The following is a 25,835-nucleotide window of genomic DNA, read 5'->3' on the forward strand; positions in this document are numbered from 1 at the left end:
TCTTGAATATAACTGATCTATGGTTCTCAGAGGGCCAAACATTATGCAGCACTGTGCATAACCCACCCCTCATTTCTATATATTTTGCTTCCAAGGACCCAGGCTTTCTTGTACTTTTCTTGTATGAGAGAGCTGAGTGTAGAAGCGAAGCTCTCAATTTACCGGTCGATCTACCCCCCCACCCTCACCTATGGTCAAGAGCTGTGGGTAGTGACTGAAAGAACGAGATCGCGGATACAAGCGGCGGAAATGAGTTTTCTCCGAAGGGTGGCTGGCCTCTCCCTTAGAGATTGGGTGAGAAGTTCGGCCATTCGGGAGGGGCTCAGAGTAAAGCCGCTGCTCCTCCACATTGAAAGGAGCCAGTTGAGGTGGTTTGGGCATCTGACAAGGATGCCCCCTGGGCGCCTCCTGGGTGAGGTTTTCTGGGCATGTCCCACCGGGAGGAGGCCCCAGGGCAGACTCAGGACACGCTGGAGAGATTACATCTCTCGGCTGGCCTGGAAACGCCTTGATGTTCCCCCGGACAAGCTGGAGGAGGTGGCTGGGGAGAGGGAGGTCTGGGCTTCTCTGCTTGGGCTGCTGCCCCCGTGACCCGGCCCTGGATAAGTGGAAGAAAATGGATGGAGGGATGTATATATATGTATGGCATACCTCTGCATGCTATCCTTTGTGTGGTTTTGAAAAATGAGGTAACTGGATAAATAGAAGACAAAAAAAGGATCAAACCTAAAAAAGCAACAGATGAAAAACAAATGAAAGCCATGTCCTTAAGAAGTAGAAAAATCCAGCAAATGACTCAGGACCTGAGTCCTTTAGTTTATCCAACTACAACTGTCGCCAGGAGGTCATGAGAAAAACATGGTGAAGACTCTGTCACGGCTTAGTGCTACATTTCAGCCAGTGGTTTTGGGAGTTTTGTTTAATCAAAATTGATGGCAATATTTAAATTATTGTTATCTACCATCAGATTTTGATGCACCACACAATATCATCTTAAAAGCATCATTGGCTTCATTTTTCAGCAGGACAATGATCCCAAACACACTGCCAATGCAGTAAAAGCATACCTGGAGAGAAAAACACACAATGGAACATGTTTAGTCATTGATTGGCCTTCACTAAATCTTAACATCACTGAAGCAGTGTGGGATCCTTTTGACAGAGAACAGAACTAAAGGCAGTCAACATTAAAAGAAGAGCTTTAAATAGATTATTTTAGATGTACAGCACTTTGTTCAACAGCCACTCATTTAACTGTGCTATATAAATAAAGTTGACATTGACTTTGAATGTCCTTCAGAAGCCTGGAGAACTATTCCCGAAGACTAGTTAAAGAAATTGCAAGATAGCTCTACAACAGCTGTACCTCTTTCCCATTTCCTAGCAAAATATAAAGAAATCAGGGGTGGCACAACATTTTTGCACTGTACCGTGTATTCGAAAAACTCAGCAGCAGTGTCTCATCTCAGAAATCATGACCCAGTTACTCCAAAAGAAATCCACAAACCTTATTGTGAGTGTGTCATGCAGGAACCCTTTTCTCTTTATTGGACTACACTCGCCAAAGATTTAACCCCACATTAGAAATCGTCCGTCTACCCAAGACAAAAGGCCGCTTGTGACTGCATGTCAGTATTAATTGTCCACCCTTCAACTTCTTTCGAGAGGAGAAAAAATAGTTCCAAAACCAAGTGCTTACGACAAGGTTTGCAGAATTTTGAGTAACTGGGTCATGATTTCTGGAAAGACATTATTGCTGAGCTCACTTTGAGCATCGCGAGGTAAGTGTCATTTGGTTGCTTTACTTTGAAGAAAAACTGAGTAAGACACACCAAAAATAAATAATTAAATAACATTACAGGCCAGAACTGAAGTACATACATTTGATTTGGGGGAGAAATGTCTCTTTTAATAAAGAATATAAAAAGTTGGTGGTGAGATTCAGGTTTAACGGCTTGTGAGACTGCATAAATATCTAACTAACCATTTGAGCATGTGACAAATTCTTAGATATCAATATTTCTCGATATTTCTTACATCTGCACCCTTTCAGTCACTTCAGTCAGAGCTTCTGAAACAGCTTTAATCAGTGTTTAATCAGTGCCATCGAATGTTATCTGTGATTCATTTCTCATACTATGGACTGTATCCCTGTTCTGTCTGTTTACCTGCAATATATTGAAGTTTAATATCATAGCTCAAAGTGATATTATGCCACAAGAAAATGCTACATGTTTTTTCCTACATGCGCTGAAACATAAGTAAAAAAATAATGATTATATTTAGGTCGAGGCAGAAAGGGAGAGTGAAGAGGCACGTGTATAAGAGGAAAACAACTCCTTAGAGTGTCAGTCTATTTCTAAAGCCGGTAATTACAGTATAGACAGAAACTAGACTAGAAGTCTATTCCTCTGCTGGCTGCCCTGTGAGGCTGAGATGCTCGTTACCGAAAGCAAAATTGCTGGTTTGGTGGTTCTTTTTATGGCCGTGCACTTGTTCTACAAAAACCACAAGATTTATGTGTAGTGACTTTACAACAGTTTAGATTAACTGTGAGAAGGTGAGAGAGCAGGAGATAGAAAATGATGAAAAAGCTGTGTTTATTGGAAATCTGCTCCTGATGCCTTTTTCAGCATATTAAAGAGGTTGGATTGCTTTTTGGGGAGAATGGGAGAACGTTTCAGAGGGAAAACTGGATGTTTAGGTGATTCTTAGCGACTATCAAATCCCCAGTATTGATCGTCTCCTCTCATGCTCACAGGGAGGACAACAGGTGTGGGCAGAATAGCAGAAGACCTCCACCAAGACTCTCCATAACCCTTCAGAGACTCCTGGGAGCATTCAGACTTCATTGGCAGACAAAAAGGAGCAGCTGCACCTTTTTAGAAGCTTGCAAATGCTTCCAAACATTCATCTATTTTTTTAATAGCTTCTTATCTGTGTCAGGGTCGTGGCAACAAGCAGAGCAGCCCAGATCCCAGCAGCATCCCACAGCTCTATTTGGGGAATCTGGAGGCCCTTCAGGGTCAGCTGAAGCGCAAATTCCAGCCTGCACGAATGCTTCCTGGTGGTCTGCATCACTAATAGGAAATATCTAAGGGGAACAGAACTGTCTGATTTTTATAACAAGTGGTTCCTGTGAAAGAGCAGCATCACAAGCGTGAAGCTTAGCTTGAATTTTATATCTAAAAAATGGAAAAGTGATTTAAAAAGAAACACGCATCTCCAATACAGAGAGGACAAGCGTCTGACACATGTGCAGACGCCAAAAATGCACTTTACTGCCACCGAGCTAAACACTGCGCAGGCCACTGCAGGGACTTGATTACAGTTCAGCTCAGATGCCTGATACCTGTAATCAAGGGGTATTTGATTACAGTTCAATAGCGTATGTCAAAGTAACATTGAACAATACCAGGCAATAATACTAGAGACGACATCGCCCCGTGTAAATGTAAGATTTATTCACAATCACTTCAACAAGCGTAAAAGTCAACTAACCAGTCGGCCTAATCAACTACATGACGAATCACATGATTTGCAGTAAACATCACGTCTGTCCTTATTTGGTAGTTACATTCTTGTTTGTATTCCCCTCGACTTTAAATATGCATGAAAGAGTTACCTGACAGTGCTCTTTCCTGATTTCTGTAAGATATATAGTGCTGTTGCACTGGTGAAAGCCCATATCAATCATGGCCAAAGTTTCAAATAATGAGATCGGCGCGTGTTCAAATAACCGCCTGTGAACCAAAAGCTCAGACGTCAAACTGTTCTAAGTGCTCAGTTTCAGGTAATTTTGCAGTTTCTGCTCTTGGCTCTGTATATCAAAGAGCGGGCATCCCTAACAGGCCCACCTCAGGCACATGGATCTGGTTGTGAGCAAAAGAAGCCCCACCCACCTGCAGCTCAAACCTTCTGTCTGCAGAGACAGCCAATGAGAAAAAATATGGATTAAAGGGATGGGTAAGGGAGCTAAAACAGTTTGTTTTAAACTGTGGAAGAAATGACAGGCTTCTCCAAGGCCCATTAAAAGACAAAATAGGACTATTTTGAACTATGAGTCACACAGAGATACTCTGGCAGAATGCAAGAATAAAAATATGGAGCTGAAAATGAGCAGAACACGTCACCTTTAAGTCAAACAGTGATTAGATGTGTTAGAAAAGCAAGTCCGAGAAGATTTGGACACATACAGAGGAGAAACCTGCTTAGCTGATTGTGTTGGCAAATCTCTCTGTTTTTGAAACTATCTGCAAACAACACTTACATATCAGACTTAAATATGGTAATTTTCCTGTTGCAGCCACTCCAATAGACAGAAAAAAGACATAAAATTGAAATGGCATAAATTGCTAATTTCACCAATGTGAATCCAGGTTAGCATTGTCCTTACAATGAAAATAAACATTAAACAATGGTATAAAATATATAAGAGAGCAGCTATCTAAAATTACTTGATACACAAACAAAATAATAGTTAGCAAAGCAAAGACAATATACAATTAATAAAGCATTGAGGTTGGAAAAAGGAACATCTGATCAATAATTCATTTTAAATCAGGAAAGCCTGTCCGATAACTGTATATCATTAAAAGAGATTTAAAAGAGGTCACTGACTCTGCTGACCTGATTTCCTCAGGCAGCTCGATCCATAGCTTCGGGGCTATGATTGCAAACGTCACCTCTAGTTAGCGGCTGCACCTCGGGAACAAATAAAAAGCTCCTGTCAGAAGATGTCAGCTAAGTACAGGCTCATATGGTACTTTAGAGGTCAGATACAGTATATAGAAAGGTGAAAGGTCACGATGAGCCTCGCTAAATATGCAACAGCAGGTTCTCTTCCTGTCTATTTTCTCCAAACTACAAAAAGACTTTTTAGTGCTACAAATTATTTATTTTAAACTGAACAAAAAGAGACATTTCCAATGACTGAATAATGTTTTACAGTGTACAGGGCAATTTTTTATAGTATGTTACATAAACACTAAACAGTGGCTGCCCTGAAATTGAATTTGCATGAATTACTGTAAGGAAGAAGATGAGCCGTGTAATCCTTTAGAGCATGTTCATTTTATTTCTACTCAAATCAATAGCACCTGCAGCTCTATAATAACCAACTTATCAAATGTGGAATCAGATTTTGCATTTAAATGCACTGCTTACATACACTGGTATAAATATTGATCTTCGATTGATGGAGGTCAGCAGATTTTCCCAAAAAGCGCTTGTCTCTTGCTTTTATGGATAGTGTTATACATTACCATTATCAGTGGCAGCTCTGATGGGAATAAAACCTTTTACCCTTTAACGTGAGCGCCTTCTCCATTTTCCAGAGCAACAAGATAGTCTTTACTTTTGTTTCTTCTCTAAAAATAACCCAACAGACTGTACGCAAGAGCTCTATGGGGACAGCTCCAAGCTCTCAGTGATGTCTGGACATGAACACGTACTCCTCAAGCTTGAGATGGTAACTCAAAGCAACAACTATCAGCCTCAGATAGGTAAAAATGATAAAGAGTGGTGTTTTAGATGGCATATCAGATGTTATAAGACTCTTTCTCAGCTGACATGATTTGGCCAATTTGTTGCTTTTGTTTTCTCTCACGGAAATGCCAAGTGAGCAGACAGGGGGCAAAGCATAATGGATGTGCAAATAAATGGTTTAAATCCCCCCCAGTGCTGACAGTGCTCACTGAGGAGAGCAACCACCCATCCACCATATAGAGACTGGATGGACCAGAACAGAGGGAGGGGGGGAGAGAAAGAGAAAGAGAAGAGAGAGAGTGCTGTGGTGAAGCCAGTGTTTGCCGTCGAACTCCAGCAAATATGAGGATGGGGAGATAATGGCCCACACTGCACAGGATGACTGAACCACCGCAACTATGAATTCTCTCCTTTTACGATGCATTCTGACTGAAAAAAGAAACAAAAAAGAAAGAAAGAAAAACTGAAGCAGAGAAAATCTGGACAGCAAAGGATCGCTTATGCCTTTTGGATATGTCCAACCTTTCTTCAGCATCCTGATCTATTAAAGATAAGCTTCTGAGTCCTGTTAAGCCTTTTAGTTAAAAAGAAGAAGAAGAAGAAGAAGAAAAATATCTCCACCGAGGAATTGCTGAAGACTTCTGCGCTTGGTGTACGCACAGAGATGCTGTAGCTCTACACGAACCACGATAGACTGAGTACTTTAATGGAAATTGCTTGGAAATTTGAGCTCTGCTGAAAAAACATACGGACAGCAATAATACCACACACAGAAAGAGAGAGAGAGAGTGCGAGAGACAGAGAAAGAAAGCGGGGAGAGCCAGCGCCGGCGATCTGTGTGTCTCTGCAATAAGTGGCTAATAAAAAGCAATAAATTCTCTAAAATAAATACAGTCATCTGGTTGTGCGCCATGGGCGATGAGGCGTCAAACTTCAGGAGAAGCAGGAGGACCGGTGTCTCATCACCAAAACCCCGAACTGGTGAGGATCACGGAAGACTGGAGATTTGGGGATAAACTAAAACTGATCTCCACCGAGAACAATGAGATTATTGATTTTTGGATGACTTGTCAGGTTACCACTGTGGCAGTTTTTTGATGTTATTCAGAAAGCAGCATAGAGACCGGTGCTGCGCTGGACTTGGTCACTTTGGTTTGTTCTCTCAGAGATCAAATGGCAGAGAGGGACATGACATGTTTTGTTTTGTGCTTGAAATAAGCGAATACAGCCATATTATTTAATCAAGAAGTTAAAAAGATTTTTTTTCTTTTTTTTTTCTTTTTTTTTTTTTTGTTGCACTATGATGGAACCACCACCATGTTCGAAGAAGAGCCTGTCCCTGTCGCTCCCGGTTCCCCGGGAAGGACAGGCGACTCTGAAACCTCCGCAGCATCTTTGGAGGCAACCCCGGACCCCGATCAAAATCAAACACCGGGGGTACTCCGACACAGACCGGCATCACCACCGGCACATGGAGCGCTCCGACGCCGTGGATACGAGCGACAGACCGGGACTGAAAAAGTCTCGGATGTCCTGGCCATCCTCCTTCCACGGGACCACAAACACATCCATCGGAAATTGTGTCGGGAACAAACGGTAGGCGAGAAAGAGATGCATTCCAAACATCCCAATAATAGCCCATGACAGCCCACAAGGCATATGCGTAAACGGGGGAGGGGTGGGGGCATTTTAATGAGTGCGTAATAACGCAGTGCGCCTGAAGGGTTAACTGATATGAAGCGCTTTCTATCGAGAGGCGGGACGCGTGGGTTTTCGGTACAGATGCGTTATGCGTCTTTGGATAGACTCTGTCAGATGGGTATGAAGCGCAAACCAGGCCGCCCACTCGAAACGCAGGAGCACCTTAACAATGTTAAGAGCGTCAGCATACTAGTTGATAAGTAACATGAAGCTCGGTGGTTTTAATGGCATCAAAGGTCTGGTGTGTGCGTTCGTGCGTGCAAGACAGAGATATCGCCGGCGTGCGCACTCCGGGACTGCATCAGTTTGTTCTCAGAGGGCGGTTTGGGGCTAGGTGGGCGTTGGAGCAAAAAAAAAAGTGCCCTGCTGATGAACTCCTTATCAAGACAGTCTCTAAATTCAAATGTAGGTCTCCCTGACCTTTGACCCTCTTTTTGTGGTGAATTGGTGGGCTAAAAAATAAGATGCAGTGTTACCTGGACTTGTGTCACAGAAATGTCACACAGATGGCTTCAGGAAGCATCTAGCTGGCACACACTGCTGCTCTGTGATCAGACATGACAGTAAAAAATTCACTGCCTCATAACGAGAGGACACAGCACACCTAAACTGCACTAGCACTTAAATCAAATTAAGCAACGGATGTTAATCAAACATATTTGATTAAAGGCATTTCATTAAGTGAGTCGTGGAACTGCATGATTATGATACGATTACTTTGTCCTCACTCAACAAACGCTCCATTTATCCTCTTAAGGAGACACTGAGAGTGCAGCATAAGGATGTTTTGTCCAGTGTTGTCGCCTTTTTTTAACTTATAACAGCAAATAATTTACTGCCTGGTAACATAGGCAGTAAAGTCTTGGTTGTGACTCTTTTTCTTTTTTATTCTTGTCTGTGAAAGAGTGATTGTCATGGAGAGAAAGACGAGGGCTTTCGTGCTTATGCTGGTTTTTAGTTTGCTCCCTCTTCCCTTCTTTTCTCAGTATGACCTGAAGTCCCCTGATGTTCCTCCAAGTCAAGGCGTTAGTTTACATGTTGGACTGCTTAGAACTGCCTTATTATCCTCCTAAACTTTTCCCATGCACTCATGAAGCACAAACATGCCTCTACCACATTAAACAAGAGGATTGTCACACTGATGACACATTGATGGCTGTGTGGTGGGTCCCAATGGAAATGTGGGGGTCTAGCATTTTTTTTCTTTTACTCGTTGTCTTTCCAGTTTTTTTCTTTTCAATGCCACAGACGGCCTTCCCGGCAGGCCCCTGGGAGAAAGGCCAACTCCAGCTGACTGGAGGAAGGACTGATTTGTATTTTAGTCCCCAGGACACGCTCTGAGGCAGTCCAATCTTTAGTGCATTGGGACTGACTCTGCCTGCCCTTCTCCTTCTGTGGGCGGCAAACCATGAGAGGGCAGAGAAAGAGAGATAATTCGATTCCAACAAGCTCAGTTTTGAGGGCACACGGAGCTGGCTCCAACTGTGTGTGCGTGTTCATGTGTGCGTGTATGTTCCTTAGCACATTTGTAAAGTGATGTGTGCGATCAGTGGGTGTTTGTGCTACACACTGGTCAGGAAGGAGGGTGCACGGAGGAATGGAGGCTGCTAGTTGAATGTTGTGTGTCACGGATGGTGGTGAAATGTGTGTGGAGGTATTTATGTGTGGGCTGTGCACAGGTTAGTGTCTGACCTGTAGCCCATATGGTTTCCAACAGGCCTTGTTTTACCTCTTTTCACATCAATGGGAGGTCAGAGGTATTTCCACTGTGCTGGAGCTATTTTTATTATTTTCACATACTGCAGCGACTGTAAATTCTGCCTCTTTGCTTATGTCCACATAATGGATGCTTCAAGCAGATGCCTCATCGCTTCACTGTATTTATAAACATCTATGTTGATCCAGCAGCGCTGTGCTCTTTCGCTCAAGGCTAACTTGCATTGAGTGTGGCCTATGGAAGGCAGCTTCATGCACATCTGCTTTCACCACTCTGAATGCTCTTATTTACATGCAGATGTCTGGAAATTTTCCTCAAAGTACATTTTAAACAAGCTCTCATTTAAGGAGCCATCCATTCACAAATCAGAAGGTGAACAGTCTGAGATAACTAAGTATATTTTCACAATATGTCTCAGTAGAAGGCCAGGAGAAATAGGAAGGCTGTAAATCTGACCTCTTGCTAAGATTAAATGACATTTTGGACAATCACTCTCATGATCTGATCCTTTCTTTGGGACTTGCAACACAATGTGCCTTGCAGCAAAATACAGCAACAAATTAGACCCCCTCCCCCCTGTAATTTTCACACTTAATATAGCCATCCAGTGAGGCGGATTGGACCGGCTCTTGCTCGCTGTATATTTGAGGCCCCTGCTCCAAGCCCCATCATATGGCAAGGAAGTGACCAACAGTTAGAGCCTAAAATCTGCTTAGATTTAAATGTTCTGAAGGCATCGCAAATTTAGCAAACATGAATCGGTGACAGGTTAGATGGTTCTAAGTTTTAATGTATGCGAATTCAATGTTTTTAGCTTTGTGCAAACACAATAAGACCAACTGTACCAGATAAGGATTCTTTTTCCAGAAGAGTGGAAGAATAATTGGTCTTTGATTTGTTGCGTGCTGACTGACCCGGTGGAAGACCTTAAGGAGTCGGTCAGCGCCTCATCTGGAGGAGGTTTCAAGAGATCAATGAGCCTGAGAGCTTCTGGTGAAATTGTTTTGGACAGGGTTCAGGGAACTGTAATAGAAACCCTCACTATTGATAAAAAAGCACTCCCAACAGTCGCCAGTCTAGCGGATGGGGGATACACAAAAGGGATTTTGCATAACTGTTTGAAGAATCCCAGTCTGCAGCTTTTCTACTTCTATCCTACAAAATGGCAGTCTTAGTGGCAATCAGCTTCCCCCCCAAAGAGTGTCAGTCTGCCTCCTCTGCATTTCCCCGATGTCTTTTGTTCAACCGCCTTGTCATGCCTTTTGTCAGAGGACGTTAATATGAACGTATCAGCCATCAGGTCCCATGCCCAATGCGCTCTGGGAAGTTCCGACATGAAATGAATGACTGACACTGAACGAGTAACAGCTCTTCCCGCAATTCAGTTGCTATGGTTACTTGTTTTGTGCATTTGTAGAATAGATTTCATTTACCCAAAAAAGGCAAAGCCTAAGGCACTTGATGGGCTCGACTGTATAATTTGTCAGTACGTAGCAGATCCCGCTGGATATGCATCATGACTTGTATGTTCATAAGGTGAAAAAGGGAATATTAATGCATCTCAGCTGAAGAACTGAGGGCTTCAGATTGAAGTTTGATCACAGCAACCTCTGCGACAATTTCAAACCAAAGGCTTGCTCACTTCCTCACCTACCACATATGCATTCTTTACACACACCCCCTTCCCCCCTCCTCCCTCCAACCGAGGGATCTAGTGCTGATTTGTAAGCTGTAGCTGCTCTTTTCCCTGCATGACTGGCCGGCTGCCATAATAATTTAGCTCATAATGAGGTACAGCTCCAGTTAATTACCACAACAGCAGTATTTTGCTGTTGATCATACATTTGCATTTCTAACACAGGAGATCCAAGTCTCATACAGAGAGCATTCAGGAACTTCCCCACCAAAAGCGTTTTAATAGCGTTAAGTAATAGACCTCTTATCTCATTTAGGTAGTGCAAGCATCTGTTTAGGCTACAGATTGCGCTCTTCTGTGAATACATCGTGCTTTCTCGCTGCTCTCAGCACTAATTAGTATCTGGAGGCAGTACACGGACTGGAACCGTGCTCACTGTGCTTTAGTTGGCTCAGGCGGATACCCCAGGTAAAACCTTCCTCAGCAATGACACCGAACAGATGTCTGCTCAAAGGGAATGTATAGGTCCCCTCATTCAAGGTCCCTCTTTGTGTTTGTTCTCTGCTCGTCGCTTTGTTTGCCTGCAGACTCTCCCACAGACACTCGGGCCTCCTGTAACCACGTTTAGTGGCGTCAGCTAAGCTTCAAGAATCGACTGGAAACCTTGGCGTCTTTGCATTTTAATTGATTTCACACTGAATCTTCTCAGAGTTGTGATACACCAGTCATTTGTTGTTTTTGTGTGTGTGTGTGTGTGTGTGTGTGTGTGTGTGTGTGTGTGTGCTTTTTAACAAGTGCGGATGGGCAGAGATCCCAGTAAGAGGAAACAAAGTGAGCATCGGCATCAAAAATCCAAGTTGCACAACAAGTCCACCTGTTATCCACGATTATCTCCGTGTTTGCTGCAGCTGCTTACATTTAGTCTGTAACAGCCCCTTAGTCCCTATTCCTTTTCACGCTCATGCTCATTAAATCGCCTTTTTGGAACTTTCTGACACAGTTGATTATGCAATACTTTCTTTTACCTCTTTCAACATGCCCACTATGATGATGATAAGCCTCATAATGGCTATTTTTTTCCTTTTCTTATCTAATTATACTGCTTGAATCAGTCTTTTGTCCATTAAAATAACAGTCTTTGATTGCTGCATGTCTCTCTTTTTGATCCCCTATCCTCTCAGTGCTTCCTTTCACCTCAGAGTAAATGGAGAGTATTGATTCCATCTCTATTTCTGCTCTCTGCTTTGTCTTTCCATTGTGTGGCCCGTCTCGCTGGTTCCCAGTAGCGTCAAGATGCTTTCTGATAGCCTTCTTCTTGCTTACAGCGGCATTAAGCACACTATCATAAATCTCTTATTTCACCCCCCCACCTCCTCAAAGCCATATCTGAATCTCAAACCTTCACATCCTGGCAGTGAAATGAACTTCCCACCGCCAACAGTGTGCAGCGCCTCATCTCTTCCTATATTCTTCCCCATAAAACGAGGTTTTTATACTGATGTGATTTTTAGTTCTTCATGCTCCAGTCGCTTCTTGAAAAATCACAGACTTCAAGGGCATGGCAGACACAAACACCTTCATCACATGGCTGGAAATCAGCTGCCACTAAAAAAAAGGAGTTCAAACAGCCTTTGCATCAAAGAGAAGTTGGGAAAAACAGCATCCTAATCATGCTGTGAGATTAAAATACACACAGTACTCTGTAAAGCTTCCTGTATGGATTTACAATCACCCATTTCCTTGGATTTAGTTTTCGTCTGATACAAAATAAATAAATAAAGCGTTTCTTTTTTAGTAGTAATAGTAATTTATTCTTCGAGCCCAAAGGCACTAAGGGGAACTAAAAGGAAAAACCTTTTAGTGTAATCAAATCGCCCACTTCATACCAAGAAAAAGGTCTTTATTGCTGAGACTTGGGAGTATTTAAATGTCAAAATGTGCAGCGTATTCCATTTCACAATAAGTGCTAGTCTTTCACCTCTCAGCAAACAGTTCAGCTTGATAGAAAACGGCAACATGATGCCCGTGTGTGAGATTCCCTATAAGATAGAGCGACGAATAAGAATATTGTGTCCATGTGGTGCTCAAGCAGGTGATACACCATCAATCAGAATCAGCTGGCGGTCTCTGATGATGTCGCAAAGGGGGCAACCCCCTTGAAAAGCGCTTTAGGCTGCTGTCTCAGTGCAGAGCTGTCTGAATGAGTGAGTCTGACAACCCCTCTGTCAGCGGCGTGTCAGCGCAGCACGCGTTCAGTGAAGCAGAGCGCACAAAACCGTAGCCACCTGTTGAGCAGAGCACCGTGTCGGACTAATGTGAGGCATGTCAGGAATGCTCAAAGAGTGCCGAGTTTAAATTAAGAACTCACAGCAAATTACGGCTGGAGCAGATGAAGGTGTGCACCTAGAGGCCGCACTCGTCGGGGGGGATGCTCACGCTTGTGTTCAGCTGCCCGCTGATGCCAACATCTCATCTGAAATATCGCTTCCAGGCCTCGTGCCCCAGGACAGAGCTCCCGCCCAAAACTACTGGCTCAGTTTCAGCTATATGGATGACTACGGAAGACTGTCATACGTGTTTAGAGTAACAGATGGCTTTAATGCTGGCTTAACGTGTCACAGACTTGTACACTAAGGCAACAAATACAACCAACGCTTTGTTCAGACTCTCATTTTTTATTCTGTTTACGGCATAAATCATACTCGTAGGTGTTGACTGTATATCATTATTATTATTGACAGATATAGAGCGCCTGGGACAGAAATACAGCAGGAAATAGATTGTTTTTTGCCCATTCCCAGTCTGACTCAGCAGTACTATTACTGTGTGAGCTTGATTGGAAAAATGCTGAAAACAACAGTAAATAATATCCAGTTGCTATGAAAAATATAACAGCATGAGAGCTTGCTAAATATGCCAGTAAAAATCTTTCATAGTGTGCTAATTTAGACAGCCGAGGTGGGTGGTGATGGTGGTAATATTATAGCTACAAATTATCAAGTAAAAAAGTAGCAAATGTACTTAAAAAACTTGAATAGTCTTTGAGATTTTATAAAAAGAGAAAAAGAGATAAAAAGGAAATGAATCGCATCTCTTTATATTGTAAGGCTGATTCAACCTCATCACTCCACACACGCCACATGCATAGGGAGGAGGTGCAACAGTAACTGATACACAAAATCTATCACCTCATTCAAATCAGATTCAGAAGAATAATCCAGATCCATGACCCAAGTGTTACTAAGGCTTTAACCTCTTTAATATCGATGTTCTTCTATGTGCACCTTGGAAATAGGCGATTACAAAGATTGCTCTGATTAGGTCGTCCCCTGCAGGAATGACACTTGACAAAAAAAAAAAAACACCCACCACTAATTATTTCTTTATAATTTCTAACAGTAGTCTCAAAGAATGATCAAGTTTTTAAAACATATTTGAGTGTTTTTGGGTAGTAGTTAAATATAAAACGTACAATTTTTTCAAGGTGAAATAATAATTTGTTATTTTAACAGTCAAAGAACATATAGAGCAGAAGAAAGTAGTTTCATGTGAAAAAGCAAAACCACCGTTAAATTTAAACTGAAAGTATTGTGCAAAAGTTTTGAGCCACCTGTCATTTCTTCATATTTTGCTTCCCAAGGGCCAGACTTTCTTGTGAAGTGGTATTTAAAGTGCTTTTTAGAGGTCTCTCAAAGCTTTTCTTTGCACATTGGGTGCTTTTTTACTCATTTTCAGTCCAGTTCTCATCCATCTAACCACTTTCAAAGAAATGTAGTTTTTTTATGTTTATTTGTTGAACTATTTAACTTTAACCTATGAGTTGTTCAAGCATAAAAAGCCTTAAACTCAAGAGATGAACCAGTGTTGATTCTCAGCATAACAGACAACTTAGCAAGGAGCCAATTTTAAATTGTATCTTTAGGCACTTTGTTCCAAGCAGCCTGTCACAAAATACATCCTTTGCTCCAATTTCTGTAGCTAAAGCTATAAAAGATGCTGACGATAACATAATTTGACAGGCATAAAACAGTATTTTTGGTATACTGGTAGGTATCAGCTGAAAATGTGGCTTATCTCAGCATTGTGTGCAATGCATCCGTAATAAAATCTGAGGTAACAAGTGGAGGACACCAAAGAAGAAGTGGCAGAAGAAATAGAAAAAAATCCAGCTAAGATGTGAAACAAACCTGATAGATGGATCTGGACCTTCAGTTGGTGCATCTGTTTTTTGCTGAACCCTCGTCAGAATTTTAGCCAGTGGTGTTGAGGATCATGAGAACATTTATGGAACTATGAATGGCGAAAAGTACCGTTAAGTTTTGATCCACCATGCAATACCATGTAGAAAGCATCTGATTGGCAGCGGCTTTATTTTTCAGCATGAAATGATCCCGAACAAACTGCCAACACAGTAAAAGCATACCTGGAAAGAAAAAACACACAATGGAACACAATCAGTCACAGATTGGCCTCCCCAGAGTCCGAACCTCAACATTATTAAACCAGAGAACAGAACAAAAGGCAGCCAACATCCAAAGAAGAGCTTTGAATGTACTTCACGAAGCCTGGAGAGCTATTCCTGAAGACTACTTAAAGAAATGACAAGAAAGCTCCCCTAAGAGGGTCCAGACTGTGTGGAAAACTAAATATGGTCCCAAAAATCAACATTCAAGATTATTAGAATTGTACTCAGCATTTGCCTTATACACTGTCTTTTCATGTATGTTTCAATAAATGTGCACATGTTTTTAACTTCCTCAGGAGAATATAAAGAAATGAGGGGCAGCTCAAGCATTTTCCACAGTGCTGTACACGCAGCGAACACTGAACCAGGGCTTACAAATGAAGAGGAACTAACAAAAATAACCTTGTGCTGTAGCCTTATTACAGAGTAAAAAACAAGCAGCGAGACGGTTTTTGAAAGAGAATGCTCCAAGCCTGTAAATGAACAAATCATTCCTCAAATAAAGCAGGATATTTTCAGATTCATTTAATAATTTACATTTCTCTTAATTTAATATCTTTAGTTTGTCAGAATGCTCAATGCCAAATGACTGTCACTGCCCATTATATGTTATAATGACTCACAGTGCCTGGCCAGAGTATCAACAATAGCCTGCACTTTTCACTTTACAATACTGCAGATATGGCAACGCCAGCTGGGGCTTAAGAACACATTGTTATGCTGCTTCTTCTCAAGGCCAAGGTAAAATAGTTTTTTTTTTCTGTCTTTTATTGCTGCTAACAGGGAAAGACTCAGCAACATATAGAATTAAAACACATACAATAGGTTTGTGTGAGGAATATATGTGTACACAGGGGGAAAAAACCATCTGTGGAGCTGCAACAAGGTTTGTGGGAACACTTGTGCATTTTACATAATGCATGAAGCAGCTTATGATTTATAGCTGACTGAAGGTGTGGTAGGCAGATGCACAACTCGGTTTTCTCAGTTAGAAAAAGAGCTGCAGTTCCAGCTCCTGACCCCTGCTAGATCAAGTGTGAGCAAATGTGTTCGCACATTAAAAAGCAACAACATTCAGGTTGTTGGAGGGCAGAACGGGAGAGAAAACACACACACATGGCTTGAGGGCTCGGGGTATTTTCATCTGATGCTACTTTTCAGTTCAAGGTGACGTGATGGAGAGCATATATATATATATATATATAATTTTTATTTTTTTTCTTGTGCAGGGTCCAGAGCAGTTTTTCACTTATATCATCCATCATACAGTACACTGTGCCTGAATAGTGTTTCCTAATGATGCTGATGCAGGCTGGGACGTGTATTTTACCCCTAACAAAGCCAGAGTAATTAGCAGAAGTGTAGTCCGAGTTCTCTCTCTCTTCCTCAGCGATCCTGTCTCACCCTCTCTCTCTGTTTGTTTGTGCGTCAAGGGATTATTGTGTGATTACTTATGTGATTTGGGGGTTTTCTTATGAAGGGTTTCCATAAAGAAGAACAGAACTGAGTTTTCTCTCATTCAATGCAAGTTTTCCCTCCCCTAAGCTTCTCATTTGTGTTGTTGGGGGTTTTTTCCCCCCAGAAAAAAGCTTGAAAGATTTCTGGTGCAATCCACAGAACTGACAGTGCACGGCTAAAAGTTTCCCAGTGTCCCTTAGCGAGAGTACCTAATCCTCACATATTTTGCATCAGCAGAGTCTGAAGTCACAGACAGACAGCTAAAATCAGCTGAATCCAATCAGGGAAATGTGTTGGTTTTGCGTGGGAGGGGAGGGTGCCCTGGTGTTCACAGACCACAGTCCGTTCCTTTGCGTCACACAGGTGGGACGTTAGAAGCCCATGCTACGGGGAAGGTGTGAAGATAAGAAGACTGGAAAGGAACAGAAGGTAAATGTGGCAAACAAGGAGGCGCACATGTGTCTAGGGGATACAGGCAGAGAGCTGCTGTCTTCACAGATCAATGGCAATTGTGTATTTTGTCACATCAGATTTGATGCAAGACCTGTCTGCGATTGGTCGTGTCCCTTGCTACTCACGGGCGTAGATTCACAAGCCACTGATGCTGTGCTCATGAACGCCGGTCTTTCTTTCTCAGGGTGATATAAATGGGGAAGGGGGGGGAGGGGGGGGGGAATTGAAGCCTCCAGCTGTCAGTGTAATGAGATTAAACCAGACCAGCCTGAGCTCCCAGTGTTTTATTGAACTTTATTTCAGTTTCCATTCTGTTTTTCAATATGTATAAGGAAGATATTGAATGTGGCTGCTTCTGCGCACTAGTCCAAGAGCATCTGGTTGTGCATCAGTGTGGAGTGTGCGATTGTGTGTGTGTATTGGAGGACAGAAACAGAGAGATAATGTGAAAGACTTGTGTGAGTATGTGTGTAATGTCCTCACTTCACACCCTGCAGGGCATGGTGCATCTCCTAAAGATGTGTTCAAGACGTCGCGCCGTCACGAAACTTTGATTTGGTTTCCAAGCTTTCCGGCCTTTTCCAGCAGTTTCCACATGGCGCATGGCAAGGCCTGTCTGGTGCTGCCAGTGGAAAAGTAATGCTTAACCGTGGCGCATGAGGCCTGTGCATTGCTTTCGTTGAATCCTGGTCTGTGAAAGGCAGACAGAAAGCCACACTGGCACAACGATTGTGGCTGCAAGTCTGTGTGCGAGCATGTGCTCGTGTGAATGCTTTTGTGAGACGGAAAGTGTCTGGGGACTCGCAGAGTGGGAGACATCCATTCTGTTTGGACATACTGCGGAGTCTCACAGCCCATATTCCCCAACTCTGACGTTTTGGAACGGTCTGCCAGTCTGTGACTGCTTTTTCTATCACGCCACTCAGGCCTCATTACCCAGTCGCAGCTTCTTCCTCCATCATTTTGCCATCAGTCAGGGGGCACTTGGCTCCCCAGGTTCACTCATTTCTCTGCTGATAAATATATGTTACTCATCTCCTGCTTTTTTCCCATTAGAAGAGAACATAACACTATTAACATCTTCAGCACCTTTAAGACTCATCATAAGGGCCCATTCATCAGTGGTCGGTGAAAGAAAAAGACAAATGGAGAAGGTGATAGGGGAAAAAATACAGCAGGAGCAATGCTTCTTTGCATTCATATTAGAGGTAAATATGGAGATGTTCACAACTGAAATACATCTACAAATGTGTATGTACGTGTGAAAATGCAGAATGTGAAGGTATTTCACAAGATTATTTGGTTGGTTCGTGGTTTCCATCTCCGAGTCCGAGTGGTTAAATTCTTCATTGCTTAAAATAGTGGAGAGCAAAAGAGGAATGCACCGATATAGTCGTGAAACTGCTGAGTCTCATCTGACAACAATTTTGTAAAATTAATCTGTATTCATATGGAGACTGCAAACCTGGCTCAGATATCAGTTATTCTGATATCAACTGGCTACACCGTAAACCCCAGAACATTGGCAGCTGCCCCCAGAGGCTAAATAACAAGACTAATGGCCCATTTTCAGTGACTGCGCCATTTGTCATGTAAAATCATGGGAAAATTAGAAGTTTCTGCAGCCAGTGGTTCTGGCATCAGAGTAAAAACAAACAAACGAATAACTAGCTCCAGTCCCCTGTTGGAGGTGAGGCGGATTTCCAAGAGTTCCAGCAGTAAAATGATGTCTAGTTAAAGATGATCAACAAAATCAGTGAGTCTGTTTAAAAATTGTATGAGATTAATATCAGCTGGTCCACCTACCAGCTACCAGTGCTACTTGGAATTTGTATTAGAAGAAAAGAAGCAAAACTACCAGTAAATGTATACTTATTGGCCACTGGCCACATTAGATAAACCCATTTAACTGCTCATCAAGTGGGATACGGCTATCGCTAGGGTTTACAGAAGAGCTATATCCTGTTCTCTTGGAGGACATGCCTTGTTGATGCCAGAGGCCAGAGGAGCTTTGAGCTGATAGGAAGGCAGCAATAACTTTCTAATGAATAATATACCCACTCGTTACAACCAAAGTATGGAGAAGAGGATCTCTGAATGCACAATACATAGAACCTTAGAGCTGATGGGTTACAGCAGCAGAAGACCACATAGAGTCCTGCTCCTGTCAGCAACAACTCTCACTCGCTTGCCAAGACTGGACAATAGAAGACTGGAAAACAATCCTGCCTGATCTGATGAGCCTCAACTTCTGCAGCAGCACTTAGTTGGTAGAGTCAGAATTTGGTGTAAACAACATGAAAGCATGGATCCATCCTGCTTTGCATCAAAGGTTCAGACTGATGGTGGTGGTGCTATGATGTGGGGGATATTTTCTTGGCACACTTTGGGCCCCTTACTACCAAGTAAGTTTAAATACCACAGCCTACCTAAGTATTGTTGCTGACCATGTCCATCCCTTTATGAGCACAGTGTACACATCCTCTAAGCTTCCAGCAGGATAATGTGCCAAAGATTTCTTGAACATATCAAAGAGTTTGCTGTATGCAGCAACTATGTGATTCTCTCATGTTAATAAGGATGCCAATCTCTGAGGAATGTTTCCAGCACCTTGTTTAATCTATGCCATGAAGAATTAAGGCAGTTTTAAAGGCAAGCAGAGGGTCAAAGCCAGCAAAGTGGCTGGGGAGTGTGCAGAATTACCGTAGATGGATTCGATTGCCCAGCAAAAGTGACAGCGACTCTGATGCTTCAGGATTACGACAAGACATGTCAGATTATTTGCATCATCCTTCATCCATTAGAAACAGGCCTGAGAGATGAGATGTTCCCACACTGTTTTATTGTTGTTTGTCAGATTTTATTTTTCATTATCAATGCAGTATTCCTGTCAGGCATCTATGACCATATTTAGGTAACAGATGGGTTATGGGTGAGTGGACAGGACTTTTGGTCAGGTCTTGATGGGACGAAGTTAGACGGAGAATGAAAACTTTGAGCGTGACTTGATGTAGGGAAAAGAAGGAAAAGTGGAAAGGGCACATTTGAATTGGGGAACACAAGTGTAATACTGCAGTGCTTGTGCTCAAAAAAAGGGAGAAGAAGAAGGACAAGAGGGCAGTGAATGAGATCAGAACAAAACTGACAGACAGATTGACTCATCAGACAAGCATGTCGCATTCACTGCCAGGCTGCATGGCAGTGGCCCTGATGCAGTTTCAGAACAAATTAATCCACGCAGATAAGGCTGCCTTCTTCTCACTAATGATATCTTACTGCTATTTAGGATAATCACGTTGATTTCCTTATTGTTCTCTTACTAAGATGATTCTCACAGGTACTGCCTATTTCTTATTATTGTAATTATTAAAGTACTATAATTGTTTCACAGCTTTTCTTTTACTGCCCCCATGAAATATAGAGCGTCTTCTATCTATGGGGATGTAGTTTAGCTGAGATATTACTTATATTTTGAGGCTATAATCTTAAAATATAAATAGACTTCATGTAGTATAATCAGAATAACTTGAAGCACCATTGGTTAATATTGGATATTTCTACCATGGTAGATGCATTATTCTAGAAATGCATCAGTTGGTTGCAACATCTAGTTGATGGATGGTTGTTGAATTTGGTCTAGAAGTTTACAGAATTCATTAGAGTGCAATACTTTGACAATAAATTACATTTTGATACCTAGAAGTTGAATTGTAATGGCTATGCGATCCAAACTTTTCGTCTTAGCTCTAGCGAGATCAGAATTTCAGCTTTTACAAAATAACTTACATTTTAAAAAGACTAATGGCGTTCCCATTTACTCTCAGCTGTGCTCATTTCCAAATGTTAGCATGCCCTGTACTCTAAGAGAACACAGTGGACATTAGAAAGGGGGAAAAAACACATTTTCTACCCGTGTTGTCATGAGCATGTTACCATGGTGACATTCATTTTGAGTTCAAAGCAATTCTGCGCTTCTCAGAGCTGCTAGCATGACTTTATGCTGTTATATTTAAAATGGGTCAAATGACTATGAAAGATGTCACATGACAAACAGTTATGCTAAGGTCTGCACGGTGTCAGCTCAATGTTTGGGATTTTTCTGCCACTCAACTTTCGTTTTTTAAGATCTGAGATGATGTGCTTTGATTATTTTCTTAAAAATCAGCTGCCTTTAGCACAGCAGTTGGATTTAACATGAAAGGCAACACATCGAAAGAGGGAAGCAGTTCTTCGGTGCGCACGCTTTTCCTTAGCCACGCCACAAATGCACTAAAGGACAATTCAGAGCATCAAGCTAAATGGGCCATTTCACCGGGTGTTCAAATCAACCTTGTACGCTTTCACACTCAGCTGAACCCCTGCTCGGCATTTGTTTTCGCACCAAATTATATTGGTAATTATCCATCATTCCAGGGTAATATACAGCCAACCATCTTTGTGCTTTGGAATATGTATGACGAATTGGATGCCAAGACTGGTTATGAGTGTGCAGCTCATTTCGAGACTGAATTCGTGGTGACAGCATTTGAATTTACAGAAATGATATGGAAATTTTTAGATCATGAAATTCAGATAGATAGATAGATAGATTAGCGATCAGTGGAAGTGAGCAAAAACACAGATGGAGGATAGTGAGATGGTGGGGAAGAACATAGACAGAGTGACACAAAGGTAGCACTGGATGACTCACACTCTTCTCTCATTCTCTTCATCTCTCTCCAGTCTGGATTAAAATAAAAGAGGCCCAGCAGCCCCAGCCTGCAGAGAGGGAGTTGTGCGCTCCATCTCAGAGATAGGGTGATGTGCTAAAAATACCACTCCTTGTGTGGGCTTCTTGGGGAGGAAGGAGGGGGGGCAAAAGAATGGGGAGGGAGGTTTATGGATTTGGTGGTATAGTACGCTAGTGATATCACTACTTTCCACAGTCCAGCCCTATCGCATTTCAAGCTCGTCTTTTCTTTTGATCTGTGCTCTATAATGTTCACTAATTGCGCCTTGTAAAAGCACTTTTCCACTTTCGAGGAACGCTGGTCAGTGCAATTAAAATCTAGTTCATTACGCCAGAGTCTGCTAGAAACTGCTTTTATCTTGCTGACCCCCATTCCTTCTGCGAATCACACCCCCCACTGCTCACGTCTCTCCTTTGAGAAACTCCATTAAACATCAAAAGTGAATCAATATCAATTTATTGCTCTCGCTGTTGCGTACACACCAGTTTCTCTTCCTGTCGAGGAGTTGCTCTCACAGCTCCCAATTCATCTAGATTTTCAGTAGCGGGAAACTAAACAGGACACCAAATGAACACGTCTCACCATCTGTCATCTCTCAGGATGGTTCTCCTCGTCAGCTGATCCATCTGTTTAGCTCGGCTTCAGTCTCTACAACAGCAGAGAGGAGCAGAAGTAAAGCGGAGCTTCGTTACACGAACATACACGGAGCTTGCTAAACGGAACAATCCTCATTTAGTGAACCGCTATGGTTCCCCGCCCCGATATTCGGAAATTAAAATGTTAGAAACAGAGCTGCAGAGTGGGATTCAAAAAATACTTACCTTTCACACCTAACAGCCTCTGGGATCTCAGAAGGGATTTGCATATGAAAGCGTAGGGATCTCCGTGGAGGACGGAGGATGAGGAGTGAAGAAAGGAGGACAAGTCAGGAGACAGGAGGGGTTTCTGGTTGAGCTGGGTGCACAAAACTCTGTTGTAATTATTCATTGTGCACACAACCAGAGTGAGAAAGGATATCGATAGGACGAGGCACTTATAAGTAACAAAGAGCTGTTTGGTCAATCGGTGATAACCCCCTTGCCCTTAGTTACGCAGTAATGTATGCTGAAGACATCAGAAAAACAGCAGTCATCTATATTGTGCAGTAAGAACACTGTTTTTTGCTTTCTTTGATTTTACTCTGCATAAGAGACTGCTATTTTTACTGTCAGCACGAAGCGTTATGCTTTAATGGTCTTTTGGCTGACTTCGTCTAGCTCGTTGCATACAAAGACCCCCAGGACATCAGAGCAGAAATTCAATCTAAACCTACAGAGAAGTGAAGGAGCGATATTGATGTACAAATATGCAAATACCACTGACTGGCTAAGTCATTAATCTGACCCCGGTCCAAGCAAGCATGTGTTTCAGTTTCTGATGACAGACTGAAGGCAGGAAGGCCACGAAACAAGCATGAAGTGAAGATGGCCACAGTACAGGCCTGGCAGCACATGGCGTCAAAACTCACAACCAAATAGCAAATATAATAATAACCTATTATAACTCTTTAAATAACTTCCTGTACCCTGAAATATGGAGTTTCATTTTGATATACAGTTAGGATACAGTTCCAATATTTTTAATCTGATGTTTATGTTAATGTCCTGATATTAAAGCAGAGAGGCAGAATAACTTCATAGTTTCAAATCAAATTAATGTGTACACTGAGCAAAGGAGCATGTTTTTCTGATTTTGTGTGTTGTGCTGTTGGCTGCATCACAAATTCTCAAGCGGAAGGCGACAAAATGGGCTAGTCTCCACCTGGAGACGAGAGACTCCTGTGAGTTTTCAGGAGTTCAGAGATCTGATGATGTAAAGTGACAGATGCCTCTGGTGGGTTTCGAAGAATACAAAGTGTAAGGCAACCCACAGAGCAGCAGAACCCAGATTCCTCAGGTGAAAGAAAATACTCAAAGCTTTGTACGTGAACCCCTCAATCCCAGTGGAATTTATTTTGCACAGTGCATTAATAGATTAAGAGGGCAGGCAGTGGCTGTCCTTTCACAAAGTGAAGGGCCTGTTGCTTTGCGGAATAAATGCTGATTATCCTGTCTAGTGTAGCTCATAAAATAAATCCCTTTCCTGTGGCATTTGCCAGGTGTGTGATTGCGGCCAGTCCCTCTGGGTTCTTCTTGAAAGGCCTGTGTTGTGCGCACTTTCAGAGGCTGAAGCCAGCTCTGTGTTCAGCCGCCTGGAGTTGGGTTGCGATCCTGTGGGCAGGATAATCTGCTGTAATCTTTGGCTCTCTGATCTGACCACAGCAGAATAGAGCTGGACGGGTGGGATAGACTACCGAGGGAGTGGACAGCAGACATGGCAGGGTTGAAGGAGATGAGAGCCACTGTACTGTAAAAAAACCAAAACAAAACAGAGATACCAACCAAGCACAAAAATAAACATGCTGTTTATAGCTTAGAAGTTCAGTATATAGTATTTTCATGCATTAAACACCTTTTGAGTGACAATGTGTTAATGGATTGCAATATCAATATTGATATTAATGAGTATGACAATCCAAGTACCTCAACGCCTCTCTCCTGCACCAACAAGGAGCAACAAGCTCCCCAGCTTAGCACAGTCCACTAACCACTTGCTTCTATTGACTCCTGCACATCAATAATAATAAGCCTAAAGCACCAACTTCACATAAGAGGACTGAATCTGCCATTAATTACTGCTAGTGACATGTTACTAAGGAAGCAAACCCAGCCCTGTAAGACCTGGGCATCCAGTTTTAACAAGGGGTCTGGATTTTGAACAGGGTTAGAAACCTGCTGCCTGCTTTTTAGGATAAAAAAATGTCATTAACACTAAAAAAAGATTGCTGATAGTACAATTAAGATGCTTAACCCCTTGTGTTTTGATCCAAAAACACTAAAGATTCTTACCACAGACTCCTCAGTTTGAGCTAGAATGATCACAGAACAGTTTCTTAAACTCACCATTTAAAAATTCTGGATGCAATGTGTCTCAGAGTGGGATCACTCGAGGACCTCGTCCTTCTAGCTTCTCGTCTCTGTGTCAAGTTTGTGTCTCATAGTCTGGGTCTCTGTGTTCATTACTTCCTGTCTTATTTTGATGGTCTCTCATTCACTGTGTGTTGCAGTCTATTTAATCTCCTTTGTCTAGTTACCCCTGATTTGTTCCAGCTGTGTCCCACCTGTTGTCGATCCTCTCATTGTCCTGTGTGTGTATTCATGTCCTCAGTCTCCCTCTGTTCTGTCACGTTGTCGTTGTCTCCCCTCTAGCTGTGTGTGTTTCTGCTCGTGTTTTCTCCTGGTAATACTTCTCCAGAGATGGTTTGTTCCTGGCTTAAGTTTTCTTACATTTTTTGTGAGTCTTCAGCAATAAAGCAGTTTTTTTAATTTTTACATTGTTCTCAGTGAGTCCTGTTCCTGGCGCACAGCAAGCCCCGAGAAGGCATTTGCATTTGAGGTTTTTCTCAAACATGTTCTGCCCTGTGCTGAAATTACAGTTCAGCAGTGGTAGTGTGTTGCAAGTCCTCTGGCAGTCTATAAAAGACCTGTCTACCTGCAGAGAGTGTCTGCTGTTGATGGAGGTGGTGTACAAAGTATGTGGTAAAACCGGTCTGTGGGCTACTCTTCCTTCTGTTGTTGTTCGCCTGTCAGCCAGTCGAAGAAGAAGAGCAAAGTTACAACGTACGAAGAGCTGAAGCGAAATTGTTTAAAAACAATAAAAAGACTCAACTGCAGCTGCTGTCTGTGGCTTTCATATCATATTTTTTGATCTTTGATTTATCTGCACTTCTGCCATTCCTGATGAACTCTGCTGTCACTCCCCTCTAGCAACACTAACAGCAATCCAGTGACACACAGTGGCATTCACATCCAGCAACGTGTGGCTGGGATTTTAGACAACAGGGTGAAAACACCTCTCCGTATGCTGTTTGTAGGGAAATACATACGCAAATGGACACAACTGCATTACCATAAATTACGCATTATGTGCATGGTGTGCCTGATGGTTGTCAGTGAAAACATTCCTCACTGCTGAGAATGAATTTTCACACATCGCAGTGGACGCTCCAAGCATTAATCCTAGTCTCAAAGAAGTCAGTATACCCGGCAAGGCTTCCAGTGTTCCAGCTTCCATACATTTCTACTAGCTAATGTTGCTTCCCAAAGCCCT

General features: G+C 42.4%; 1 protein-coding gene across 1 annotated transcript in view; it reads left to right on the forward strand.

The window, feature by feature from the left end:
• Window positions 1–5,775: 5,775 nt before the first annotated feature.
• The window catches only part of pde4a (phosphodiesterase 4A, cAMP-specific), a 49,703-nt gene continuing 29,643 nt past the window's right edge, over window positions 5,776–25,835 (forward strand). The window contains exon 1 of the mRNA XM_085271598.1: window positions 5,776–7,083. Within this exon, the coding sequence (XP_085127724.1) occupies window positions 6,788–7,083 (296 nt within the window). The 5' untranslated portion in view covers window positions 5,776–6,787. The remainder of the gene's footprint in view (window positions 7,084–25,835) is intronic.

This window comes from Mchenga conophoros, linkage group LG4 (genome assembly GCF_057382185.1).
Source record: "Mchenga conophoros isolate Kocher_MC1m ecotype Shallow Benthic linkage group LG4, M_conophoros_male_GT1.1, whole genome shotgun sequence".
In the NCBI taxonomy this organism is placed as follows: Eukaryota; Metazoa; Chordata; class Actinopteri; order Cichliformes; family Cichlidae; genus Mchenga; species Mchenga conophoros.